We start from the raw sequence: 12,949 nt of genomic DNA on the forward strand, positions 1-12,949 counted from the left end.
TAATGTTAGCAAGTCTTAAAGATGAGCATCACTGTGCTGAGTAGGAGACTCGGAGCTAATGTATCGACGTGGCTCCGTGTCCATGGGTTTTATTGGCTTTGAAGCTACATTGACACCCGATTTTGGTCATCACCCAGTCTGTTCTCAGGAATGTCTGATTTTCCTCATAGCTTGAATCATCTGTTGGGTCCTTGAATAGAGGTATTCATTTCAGCATTACTGTTGCCTCCAGCACAGCGTATGTAAGCGCTCTCACTCTGCAGGCTGTGCCGTAAGGGTTTTGTCTTTAAGCGGGTTCTGTTTGTATTCGACATCTCCCTTGATTTGTGAAATTCAGAGAAACCTAGGGACTTAACTGGACTTTGGACTCCTTAAGAGCGTAGACCCTGTTTTATTCATCTTCAGCACTTGGCACAGCACTTGACGGTTGGTTTAATGAGTGAGCGAATGACCATACACATTTGGTGGGGAAGTAACATTGCAGTCTAAGGACTTTGCTACCCAAACGTGTAGCCCACAGACCAGCAGCGTCAGGATCCCTGGGGAGCTTGTAAGAAAGAGATTCTCCAGCCTCATCCCAGACCTCTGGATCAGAATCTGCATTTTAATAAGATCCCTGGGTGATTTGTGTATACCTTAAAGGCTGAGAAGCAGTGGTGTAGAAGGCCCTAATCTATTTCTAGCCTTCTTCAGCCATATTTGGAATGAGGAGTGCCCAGTTGGATATTTTCCTCAATATATGTATCACAAATTGCTTAGGGGTGGATATTGACTTACTTATCTGTGCTTCATCAAAGAGCTTTCTGGTATCTCTGCTTATGAGGACACTAATCCTGTTGGGTCAGGACCACCGCCTTATGACCTCATTTAACCTTAATTACTTCCTTGTAGACCCTGTCTCCAAACACAGTCACAGTGGGGTTTAGGGTTCAACATACAAATTGGGGGGACACAATTCAATTCGTAACAGTAATCATTAAAAAAAAAAAGTGATCATGTATAAAGCGCTATCTGCTGGATTTGGGGAGAGGAGGGTAAAGAAGCCTCCCTTCATTTGGTCATTGCACACCCCTCATCTCTTTATTTTACACGGCTTCAAAATACGAGCTAGGTAGTGGCATTTCACAGACAAGGAAATGAAGCTCCTGAAGTACTTTTCCCAAGGTTTCACATCTAGAACCTGAATGAAAAAACCCAGGTTCATTTGTCTCAACAAGCTTCCTCACTACTGTGAATGGTCTTCCCTACCAGGAAGAACATATATATTTAGTAATGGAAGTTTCATACTCGAGCATTTCCATGGTTGTTTTAACTGCCACTTTTGGTTTTCCAGAATCACCTGCTCAGTTGGACAGAGCCAGTGCTGCATATGGTTTTCCAATGAGGGATTAAAATTTGTAGTAAGAGGAGGGTGTTTTTTTCTTGATGACAGGCCTCTCAGACACTAAAAATGCAGAGACATAAATGCGTGGCTCAATAGAACCTTGAACTCTAGAATCTCCAGAGCGGGCTGTGTTAAGTGACCTAAGATCTGATCGCTAAGTGTGTGAGCCTGCTGTGCACAGTCCTGTAGAGCTTTTCCCTCCACAGCCTCCTGCCAACATGCCCACATAGTTTGCTAAAGGATAAGGCACTTAGGCTAAGATTTTAGAATAGCTGTTTCAGGTTTGGTGGGCTCTCGGTTTCAGGGGGTATAGTCATTGGTAAGTCCTGATGAAGAGGTTGGTAAGACCCCAGGCTCTGCTTTCCAGGAGAGTGTGGTGTGGGGAAGAGATGCCAGGAGGCACTCAGGTAACTGCAGCAGATGCTCGCTGTGCCGGAGTGACGTGCCCCACACTCTGGTGACAGTGCCCTCTCATTGCAGGCTCAGAGAGAGGGTGCTCTTCATGGTAACTAGGGATGGGCTCAGCGCCAAGTCTCTAATATTCCTGAACTTTGAGTTCCAAAAGCCCAGGCCTTGCCCCTGAGAACACCAAAGCCTGGGTTGGGGGTGAGAGGGGTTGTGAGATAATGTGCCCTTTGCCTGCCAGGGAGGGGTCAGGGATCCTTTTCACTCTGTGATGAGATAAAGGTTAAATGTTGAGTTTGACCTGGCTCAGGAGCCTCCCACCCCCCACTGGCCGCTGCCAGGAGACCTTGTTTACCACCATTGCCTTAAGGCAAGCATGGGTCAGAATTCCATCCAGCCCTGCTGGATGGAATTAACAGTGGAAACTTCCACAGACTGCTTGATCCGGGGTTATAGACCCGTAGGTAGGGGCTGTGTTCTGCTGGTAGACCTGTTTAGGTTGGTCTGAATTGCAAGGTATTTTAAATTGAGAAATTTCACAGTGAAGCTCAGGTTTCTGGCTTCTCCTAAGGAATGGGAAATGTGTCTCTGTGGGATGGATCGTCCCACATAGCAGATAAGGAGGACCTAAGAACCTCCCTTCCGGCTAGGACATGGGCACCCCAGTCTGCTTCCTGTATTGGCACGTTCACCACAGCCTTTCCTCCCTTGTCCTCCCTTGTGTCTTCTGCTTGGCCCCTGTCAGCATGTGAGTCTGTGACCTCGGTTTCATTCCTCTGTGCCTCAGTTTCCTCGTCTTACACACAAATGCTCCTTGAAAACATTAGGCTAAGTGGAAGGAGCCAGTCACGAAGGGCCCTCTGTTTCATTTATATGAAAATTTTACTTCTATGAATTACCTAGAATAGTCAAATTCAGAGAGAGAAAGTAGATGAGTGGTTGCCTAGGGCTTAGGGGAGGGGATTTGGGGAATATGGGGAGTGACTGCTAACAGGTACACCAAAAAACCACTGAACCGCACGCACTAAAAGAGTGAATTTATGGTACGTGAATTACAGCAATTTAAAAAAATAAGAGTAGTGTTTTATTGCAGTGTGAGGGAAGCACTCATTAAATGGTCTCAGTTATTGTCACCTGAGATTCAAACAGCTGCTGTCTTGGACTCGTTTCTCCTTTATGGTCTTTCCACTGATTCCAGCCAGTGGAAGCTCGGTGTATTTTGTCAGTTAACTCTGAGGCCTTTTCAGAAGGTCTTTGGTCTTTGCTCAGAGGCAAACATTCCACTTTCCCTGTTCACTTAGTGGAGACTAGTGAACAAGTGGAAACCTAATTACGTAAATACTCACCAGAACAGATGGAGATGTTTACCCAGTTTGTCTCTGGGAAGTTGCTGCCCGGATGTGCAGTCTGAACACAGCTCGTGATGTAGAGAACTGCGAGGGATAAGTGGACTCGCCAGGACAAGAAGAGGCAGCAGCCCCAAGGCTACGCTGAAAACTTTACAACACGAGAATAAACACAACTCTGGATTTCTTTTCCTTTCCTTTTTTCGGGCCAGGAGCATGGCAGGTTCTCAGTCAACATTTAGTGAATGAACGTGATCTTGAGTGGGGTATGTGAGATCACAGTTTGTCTCTCTGATTCTGACATTGCACTAATACTGCTCTGTGAGCCTGTGCCACACAGAGCACGTTAAATGCCTGCTCTTACTCTCTAGAAACAGTGTAAGGTCATTGAAATGAGTGGCCCCACCTTACAGCCAAGGACGTCTCCTCTGAAGACATAGGAACCTGAGTGCGGGGACATTTGGACATCATCAGATGAAAAGGGGTTGGGATTCAGTGAAGTGAGAAACGTAAAGTGCCTGGCAGCCAGTAGGCATCTGACAAGGGGCAGCTGGAATATTTGAGGAAGGAGATAGTGCAACATACTGAGAAAGACTTTAGACCTTGGAGTCAGAAAAACCTAGGTTTGATTGCTTCACCTGTCATCTATAAGTTGTGTGACTTTGTGAGTTTCTTAACGTCTTTGAGCCTCAGTTTCTCCCATCTGTAGAATGGGGTATAGTACTTAACCCAGTGGTTTGTTTTAAATTTTAAATTAGATAATGTATTGAAAGCATGCAGCATTTATCACCTATCAGCAAATGGTTACTTATTTCCTGCCTCACAGTGGAAGTCCAGCTGTAGAGCATTCCAGAATATCTCCAGTGTGCGTGTCATCTGTACTCCCTGTGTATGGTGGAGGGATGCTTCAGGGATGTCTGAACACTGAACGGGATGGGAACACGTGTGGAGAAAGCTGCGTTCGCTTGGGGCCTCAGTTCTCGACAAGGCGACTTCGCTCTGTCGCTGGGTGTGTTCACTGTGCAGCTGATGCCATTTAAGAAGACGGAAGAGAGGAGCTGGTGTACAGTTGAAAGGGCTTGGGTTTGAGGTGTGTCACGGGTTCAGATCCTCTGCGAGCCTGGGAAGGGGACTTGGTTTCCCTGAGGCTGTCTCACCTGGGGCGGATGAGGTAGTAATCAGTGCAGAAGGAAGTGGTTCCAGGGAGGAACAGAAACCCTCAGTGTCGTGTGGGTGCCCGGGAAGGCGTCCACCACCAGTCATCGTGTGGCCTGTGACTGTCACGGCTGTGTTGCAGAGGCCAAGGGAGTCCAGCAAGGGTCTGTGGTTGTGTTGCTGAGACAGTGGCCCCGGGTTTCTCCTGATGACAGTTCCGAATATGTCCTCCCTTGTCTGGGGTTCCTTCTTTCGAGGAGGGGGGAGTCGGTGTGGCGCTACGTCACGAGGCAGCGTCACGAGCTTGGAGTTGCCACATTGGGTTTGTGCCTTGTGGGGCATGAGTGTTCCTGCCATCTGGCGACACCTCTGACCACAAGAATGGAGGCTCTGAGCAGCCTCTGAGGACGCCTCATCAGCCTGGGTTTTCAGCACTTTTTAGAAGAAACCAGAGAGGAGACCCTCTTCTCTGGCACATAGAACAGTAACGCCTGTGACCTGTGCATCAGTGAGGGTCGCAGGGATTTGTGATCGTGAGAGTTTCTGGGCTAGATATTCACTTCAAAACTAGTGCAGCTTCAGATCCCGCCTGTGGCTTGCAGCCTGTGGATGAAAGAGGAAACAATGTGGTCTTTTGAAGAGAGACTCCGCTGCAGGCCAGGAGCGCCCGGAGTTTCAGCTCCACTTACTCTGCCTCCCTTTGTAGTGCGTTTTTCTCTCTGCACACTCCTGTGAAGTGGAGAGGCAAGTCTCGTCGCTGGGCCTCTTTTGGAGCCCCTAGAGAGGGCTTACAGCACCCCTTCATCCCTTGGCAGGTGGCCTTCAGAGCACACCGTGGCTTCTGCGTCTTTCCCCAGCCACGGTTCTGGTGACCTGGGCCCTTCACAGTGTGCCTTTGGGGAGCCCGGTAGTGGTGCCCTTTGCTCTTCTTAAGTTGAATCCTAATGCTCGGGGTTGAGGACCCCCGAGATACGATGGTGGTTAAGCCGGCTGGTTAGGTTTAGAGGAGTAGGCTGCCCCATGTCACCCGGACGGCAGCGTGGGGCTCTGGCCGTGTTTGCCCCACAGCTCGGGCTGTCCTTCAGCGTTGCCAGCCTCTCGGCGCAGTCCCCAGGCCATGCTGGCTGATCAATCCCACACGTGCTGTGCACACAGCACTAGACCCCAAGAGGGCTGGCCTGAGAGACGCAGACAGGGCCCCAGTCTGTCCTCAAGGACTTCAGTCAAGGAACTGTGGAGACCGAAATGTACACCTGGAAGTGATAGTGACATTTGCCAGTGCATTGCTGGGAAGAGAATGAGAGGGTCACTGAGTCTTTCATAATTCAGAGGAGGAGTGACCCCTTCCTGGGTTGGTCAGGAGAAGCAGGGGGGTGAATTTGAGCCATGCTTTGGAGTCTTGATAGGATGTGGAGCAGGAGCTTTGCCAGAGAGTGGGGTACTAGGGGCAGAGTGTGCAGGGCCCAGGTTTACAGGATGAAGGCGGGTCTGGCTGGAGTGGACGGTTACACAGGGCAATGGGCAGTAAGACTAGAGAGGTCAGCCCGGTCCTGTTGTGGTTGCCCTGAGTGCCAGGTGGAGTATGGTCTTGATTTGTGAGACAGCTTTTCCCACTGGAGCCCCAGGGTTTGACCCACAGAGCCAGCCCCAATGCTCTGCAAGCTGATGGCATTGGTGAGAGCATGTTCTTGTGCCTTCCTCATCTAGGGGAACCGTTGTCTTGTTTTCCTGGAGATATCCCCAAGTGTGCGGGGTTTGAGGGCCTCTGGACTTAAACGAGTCACTGTTTTTGCAGTGGCCTGGGATGCCCTGTGTAAGCCCTGGAAGGATTCGGGGTGGGGAGGCCGATGGTGCTGGTGTTGAGCAAATGAGAAAGGTGCTCCTGGGCTTCAGAGTCAGGGGGGGAGTGCTAAATACAAACATCCTGCTTGCCCATCTCCTGTCTTTGGGGGTCCCTGGTGCTCCTGCAGGCCACCCCAACATTAGAGCCCCATTCTTTACAATCTCTCACCGTGCAGTCTCTGTAAGCCTTTGGATTTTTCAGAGCTCCCTAACGCCATTCAGACCCTTACCACCCACCACTGCACATCACTCTTCCCTTCCATGGCTCCTTACTGCCACCAGGAGTAAATGCCAGTTCCTTTGCCACACACAGCCTGGGAGCAGCTTCACCAGCCCTGTCCCCACGTCTCCTCTACCTGTGTCCTTCATTCTGCCAAACCAAATGGGTCTCTCCTTCCTCTGAGCCAGTGCTCACACTCTTCCCTCTGTCTGGGCTTCCTGGTCCTGAACAGTTCCAGAACGAACACCGCTCATCCTTCAGAGCCCCTCTCAAATGCTGACCCTTGCGAAACCATGCCTAATCCCTCCCCACCAGATGGCAGGCCTGCTCCCTCTTGCCTGCCCTTCTCACCTCACAGGCTTCTCACCAGATCGTTTTGTCTCTGCTTTGCATGCAAGTCCCGTGTGCCATCTAGTTTCCTCCCCAACTTCCACCCCAGCAGAGAGCCCCTCGTGACAGGGAACGCATCCATATGCTGGCTCCAGAAGAAGAAAGTGCCCTTTCCAGGTGCTCAGGAACAATTTGTGACCTGAAACAAGCAGGCCGGCGAGGCCATGGTTCTGGGATGGCCTGTGCCACCGGCACGTCTACGTCTCCCGCAGATGTCCTGCTGAGGCATCGTGGATGTGCCCGGTCCTGCTCTGGGTGCTGCTCTAACTTGTCCTGAGCAGAAACACGGCCTGGCTTCCTCAGGAGTGGTCTCGGCAGCCAGAGTCGGAGGCCCAACTGCTTTCAGTGGCTTTGGTGATCCCCATATCCTGGACTCCTCAAGAACAGGGAGACACAGGTTCTAGATGTTTTTGTGGAATTCAAGACACTGAGTATTTTTCGTCAGAGATATTTAAAACTCAAGCTAGAAACAAGTCATTTTCAGTTCTCAGATTGTATTCATATATTCCTTAGACAGTGTGAAATCTCATATCCAGTCTTCTGGGATTAAAAAAAAATTTGCTGTTTGCATTGGCCGGGAATCGAACCCGGGCCTCCCGCGTGGCAGGCGAGAATTCTACCACTGAACCACCAATGCTCCAGTTGTGAGCAGCTGTGTGAGCACCTCCCTTTAACCCCTGTCCTGAGCCTCCTTGTCACTGTGCTGATTCACAGAATATAAGGCCAGGCTCTGATGCTGCCACATCAGCACAGCTGCAAGAACAGAATGCTTAGGCTCCAGGCAGAGGGTGTGTGTGTGAGAGAGAGAAGTTGCTTTGCCTTCAGATGGCAGGACAGAAACTAGAGCTCAAGTCTCTCCTCCGGGGCGAAAAGCACATGGAGACTTGGATGACTTTCTGCCCCTCGGATGTGTGGATCCCCCGGTTCCAAGCTCACTGTGTGCTGAGCTGTTTACAGTTCTCAGGTTTCACCCCAGCTTCCCGCCAGAAACTGGCCAGGCTGAATCCCTCACTGGTGGAGGGCGTGAAGGCCTTGGTCCCCACAGCCAGAGTGCCTCTCTGGAGAGCCCAGCTGGTGTTCCTTGGCTCACTGAGCAGGGGAGTGAGGTCATATTCACAGCGCCCTGGGCTGCTGTAGGCTGGCATGGTTGAGGGGATTGGCTCCTCCAGCAGGATCTCTGTGTGAGGGGAAGCCTGCCAGGAAAAGGCAAAAGGAGCAGCCCTGCATTGGCCGGGAATCGAACCCGGGCCTCCCGCGTGGCAGGCGAGAATTCTACCACTGAACCACCAATGCTCCAGCTGCTTTCTGCACTATCTGCAGGGCTTTTCTCAAGGGGCTGTGGCAGGTCACCGTGCCTTGCCTGGCTAGTTTGTCCAGTTTGGGAAGCCAGGAGGGTTTACAGAGAACCATCTTTACTGGGCCTTATTAGGCTGTTGGGGGGGGGGAGGCGGCTGACCTATGGAACTGGCATTGAGCTTGCACCTGGAGGCCCTTTGTCCATCCATAGCCCTCAACCCCCTGGGGTAGGCTTGGTGGAATTTCACCAGTGTAAAGATCAAACAAAGAGGCACGTCACAGTCCATTTGTACACCACCTTCCTGAAATACCCATCCCTGCTCCCATAGCCACCATCTTGGGAGCCAGGCCTATTTTGTTCACAACTGTGCTCCCAGTGCTTAGCACAGAATAGGTGCCTACGACTTGCTGTATTAAATCTTCATCAAACCATGTCAACTTCTCATTGAAGAGCTTTTTTGTAAGAGTGGTCATTGCCTCATAGGGCAGCATGTTTGTTTTTAAACAGCTCTAATCACTGGCAGGTTCCTGACATAGAGCCGGAACCATGTAGACTAATTCATACCTTTTGGACTTAACCATTCTTAAAATTTTTCGAGCCAACTTGAGACCCCATTTATGCAGCAGGTGAGCAGTGGTCCCTCCATGATGGGCACAAAGCAATTAGTGATTCCAGGCAGCTGCTTTGAAAAGTCTGTATTTTGTAGATGGCCCCTTGGCTGCTACACTGGTAGTAGTCTCCCTCGCGCTTGGATGATGAGATGGGCTCCATCCATCTCACAACTCAAGACACTCTTTTCTTGTGCTCTTCAGAAACTTAAGAAGCTTCCCTGTTACCCACGCTGCAAGATCCCTTCTCCCTAATCTGAGATGGCCAGAGTGGCCATAGCCAGCCTGTCCTGGTAGAGCTCCCGCTGCTGCTCTATTCTCTGGGGCCCCAGACAGGCTTGACTAGATCCCCCTCCTCGCCTTGGCTCTTATATTTCCTCCTGTGCGGAAACCCCTGTTTCCTTCTCTCTCCCTGCCTCCTTCAAGGTTGAGCTGAAATCCCACTTCTGGGAAGATGTCCCTGACACCCAGTCCATAGCGCCCCATCAGTTATCTGGGAGCTGGTGATCAGTTCTCTGAGACTGGTCCCTGATGGAACTGGGCCTCCCTCTGCAGCCCAGCCTCTCCAGGTATCCAGAGATACCTAAGTAAAACATAGATCTGAGCATGTCATCCCATTGCTGGAAATCTGTCACTGGATTGCTTTCTTTGAACTGCCTGGCCACTCCATCCACAGGCCAAACTCCTGTCCTTCTCTGAATACACTGTGTCTTTTCAGGGCTCTTTGCCTTTGGTCAGTCTCTCCCCTGTGCCTTGCCCTTTACCTGAAAAGTGCCACCGGGTGTTTTTCAGATCTGACACAACAGCACCTCCAGTCCAGCCCAAGGAGATGAGTGCGTGGCATTTTTCTGGCTCCCGTGGTGTCACTTGCACCACACTGCAACAATTACTTGTTTGTATGTGGATCTTGCCCACGGGACTGGGACCTGATTCAGCGCCATCTTTGGAAATGATGACACAGACACACACAACCTCTCGGCTACAGGATAGGAGGGTCGAGCTAGTGTCGAATAAAGATGGTTGACCGGCTGCTCACATTGCAGTGTTTGGTCCCCAACAAGACATTCCCTTGCATTGTCTCGGATTCCCAGAAGTGAGGTAGCTCTGCTTCCGCATTCTGTTGTACACAGGGGAGACTGTGACCCAGAATAGGGGAACGAACCATGACGCGGCCGGTACCTTCCAGTCGGCAGCAGAACTGGGAAAGGCCCACCCTGAGATGCAGGACTTCTGATTCCTCTTTCTAAACAGGTCATCTCCCTGCCACATCCCCGGCCCTGGAACCAGCAGCCGGGCGGGGTGGGGAGCCTGACCTGACTGCCCTGCAGCCCCTCTCTCCTGTCTCTCCAGGCTGGTCCGGGAGTTCGTGGCCCAGAACAACACCGTGCAAATCAAGCATGTGATCCAGACCCTGTCTCAGGAGTTTGCCCTGTCTCAGCACCCCCACAGCCGGAAGGGGGGCCTCATCGGCCTGGCCGCCTGCTCCATTGCACTGGGCAAGGTGGGCCTTTCTCCTGAAGCAGTGGCCCTCACTTTCACTGCCCAGCCCCAGCAGGCCGCTGCAGACTTGTGCTTTACTGCCGTTCTCACCACAGCTGAGACCAGCACAGCTGGCTTTGCAGCCCTGCGGCCTTGTCCCGAGGCGTGGGCCCTGGCCCGGGGGCCGACTTGCTTTAGGCCGGCCCTCACACAAAGGCCTGAGCCTCTCCAGGGGAGCCGGGATGTCCGCTGGGACGGGTGGCTGGGGGCCCACGGCCTGGCCCGCCTTGAGTGGTCTCTCCTCCTGCCCCGCTGCAGGACTCGGGGCTGTACCTGAAGGAGCTCATCGAGCCGGTGCTGACCTGCTTCAATGATGCGGACAGCCGGCTGCGCTACTACGCGTGCGAGGCGCTGTACAACATCGTCAAGGTGGCCCGCGGCGCCGTGCTGCCCCACTTCAACGTGCTCTTCGACGGGCTCAGCAAGGTGACTGCCCCTCCTGCGGCCAGCCTGAGCCTGCCCGGTCCACGCGCGGGAGCCCTGGGGCCCCTGCTCTCAGTGCAGGCAGAGCAGATAGACACAGGCCTGCTGGGGCCACTGGTCTGTTCAGTCTCATCATCATTTTCTCCGATGGCCTTATATGGACATTTGATTTTTTTTTCCATTTCTCTATTAATTGATTTTTTTTTAAAGATTTTTTTAATTTATTTAACAGAGATAGAGACAGCCAGTGAGAGAGGGAACACAAGCAGGGGGAGTGGGAGAGGAAGAAGCAGGCTCATAGCAGAGGAGCCTGACGTGGGGCTCGATCCCATAACGCCGGGATCACGCCCTGAGCCGAAGGCAGACGATTAACCGCTGTGCCACCCAGGCGCCCCTCTATTAATTGATTTTTATCGCAGTTTGTGAAAGTGTCAATCTACCACAGAGCGCAGGGGAAACACATAGTTTGAAAAGCCCTAACCTCCCTTGTAGAAAGTGAAGTGAATCCATAGTACAGACTGTATTTCTCCTCTGAGGGGAGCACTAGCCCGTAAGCTCTAGAAAAAGCTCTACTTACAAAGGCCGAGGAACCCCTAACACACCATTGTTGTCAGCGCACTCAGCCTCATGGGGCGCACCTCCAGGCACAGAATGGCCTCGAAGCTCTGCAGCCCTGCTGACCAGCACAGTCGTTTCCGGGGCGCCAGCTTCACAGCTGCCTCGGTCCCCACCTCCCAGAGCGGAGAAAGGACCCAACATGTTAGAACAGGAAACCCTTGAGGAAGGCTGATAGGAACCCCCCACCTGGCCTGATGGCAGCACGTGCCAGGGTCCCTGCACAGAACAGGAAGTCCAAGCATTTCCGTTCCCCAGCCACATTCCATTTTGCCCTCCCCTACCTCACCTTCCTTCAGTTTAGTCCTTAAAGAAGGTGCCTGTTCAATAGTCCAAGCTGTGCCAGGGCCTGGCTCTATGGGGTTTCAGTAGATGCCTGGTCCCATATATTAACTATAACCGTCTCTCTGTTTCTGGACCTCTCATAGTTGGCTGCAGACCCAGACCCCAATGTGAAAAGTGGATCTGAGCTCCTAGACCGCCTTTTAAAGGTAGTACTTGGTCTCTGCTTTTATTTTGGAATCTGTCTCTTTCATCTGTCTATACAGCTTATAAATTCTATCCCTGGGGGCACTTTTCCTAGTGTTTAAAATTTTTTTCATTTACATACAGTAAAAATGACTCTGGTTTACAGTTCTTTTTTATTTATATATTTTTTGATGGCACAAGCAGGGGGAGGGGCAGAGGGAGAGGGAGAAGCAGACTCCCTGCTGAGCAGGGAGCCCGATGTGGGACTCGATCCCAGGACCCTGGGATCATGACGTGAGCCAAAGGCAGCCGCTTAACTGACTGAGCCCCCCAGGTGCCCCAGGTGTACGGTTCTATGACAAGTGTACAGATTTATGTCACCAGCAGAATCAAAATACAGAAACATTTTGTCACCCCAGACATCCCCTCGTGCTAGCTCCACCTAGGCCAAAGGAGAGTGCCCATCACCTCCCATTCCCACCCTGCTCCCAGGGACAGGCGGCTGCTGATGCTAAGCCCACCAGGGCATTTGATCCAGATGGAGGGTTTTGCCGTATGAGTCCTCGGCTCTGATTCCTGCTTTTACTCCAGCATTTTTGCTTGTCCTTTGGCCTGTGAGAGAGTGGTTGCTCCGAGACCTCTCCTACATAATACGAGCCCTCATTTCCTTCTCTGGCTACCTGACCCCTGGGGCTAGCCCTGAGCCGATAATTCCGTCAGGTCAGGCTGCCCTTGGCTTCTGGCTTTCGGCAGCTCACATGCCTTTGATCCACAGGACATCGTGACGGAGAGCAACAAGTTTGACCTGGTGGGCTTCATCCCTTTGTTGCGGGAGAGGATTTACTCCAATAACCAGTACGCCCGGCAGTTCATCATCTCCTGGGTAAGGGCCAGCCCCACGACAGTTTCTCCAGCCATAAGGAGCCTCTAGTTTAGTAAAATCTGCCCTCTATCACACCCTGGGTGGTTCCTGTGGCTGAGAGGAGCCTCATTGTTATCCCTCTAACAGCCAGTGACATCAGGTAATCTGAAACACGTGTATTCCATTCTGCCGCAAAGCACATCATCTTTGCCCCCAATGATACAGTTCTTTCCTTGTCCCGGGAAACACCCCAATGTCTCTTTGAAGCCAGGGGTGCTACTCTCAGCAGCCCTACCTCTTCGAGCCTTGTCTGTCCTACCCCGTGCTTCCCTTCTCCCTGTGACATCAAAGTCTCCTTGGAGCCAAGTCACCATTCTCCCGCACATTTAACAAAA

The 12,949-nt window shown here is 51.8% G+C and overlaps 1 protein-coding gene and 2 non-coding genes across 3 annotated transcripts in view; 1 reads left to right on the forward strand and 2 right to left on the reverse strand.

Moving 5' to 3' along the window:
• The window catches only part of VAC14 (VAC14 component of PIKFYVE complex), a 101,331-nt gene that overhangs the window by 1,802 nt on the left and 86,580 nt on the right, over window positions 1–12,949 (forward strand). Inside the window, exons 2-5 of the mRNA XM_045810292.2 lie at window positions 9,998–10,148; window positions 10,445–10,612; window positions 11,653–11,715; window positions 12,468–12,575. Coding sequence (XP_045666248.1) covers window positions 9,998–10,148; window positions 10,445–10,612; window positions 11,653–11,715; window positions 12,468–12,575 — 490 coding nt within the window. The remainder of the gene's footprint in view (window positions 1–9,997; window positions 10,149–10,444; window positions 10,613–11,652; window positions 11,716–12,467; window positions 12,576–12,949) is intronic.
• Window positions 7,309–7,379, reverse strand: TRNAG-GCC (transfer RNA glycine (anticodon GCC)). The gene has a single exon. It is a non-coding gene; the product is annotated as a tRNA-Gly (tRNA).
• Window positions 7,965–8,035, reverse strand: TRNAG-GCC (transfer RNA glycine (anticodon GCC)). The gene has a single exon. It is a non-coding gene; the product is annotated as a tRNA-Gly (tRNA).

The sequence above is a fragment of the Ursus americanus genome, chromosome 21, assembly GCF_024610735.1.
Source record: "Ursus americanus isolate L20-20 chromosome 21, mUrsAme1.1.p, whole genome shotgun sequence".
Taxonomy (NCBI): domain Eukaryota; kingdom Metazoa; phylum Chordata; class Mammalia; order Carnivora; family Ursidae; genus Ursus; species Ursus americanus.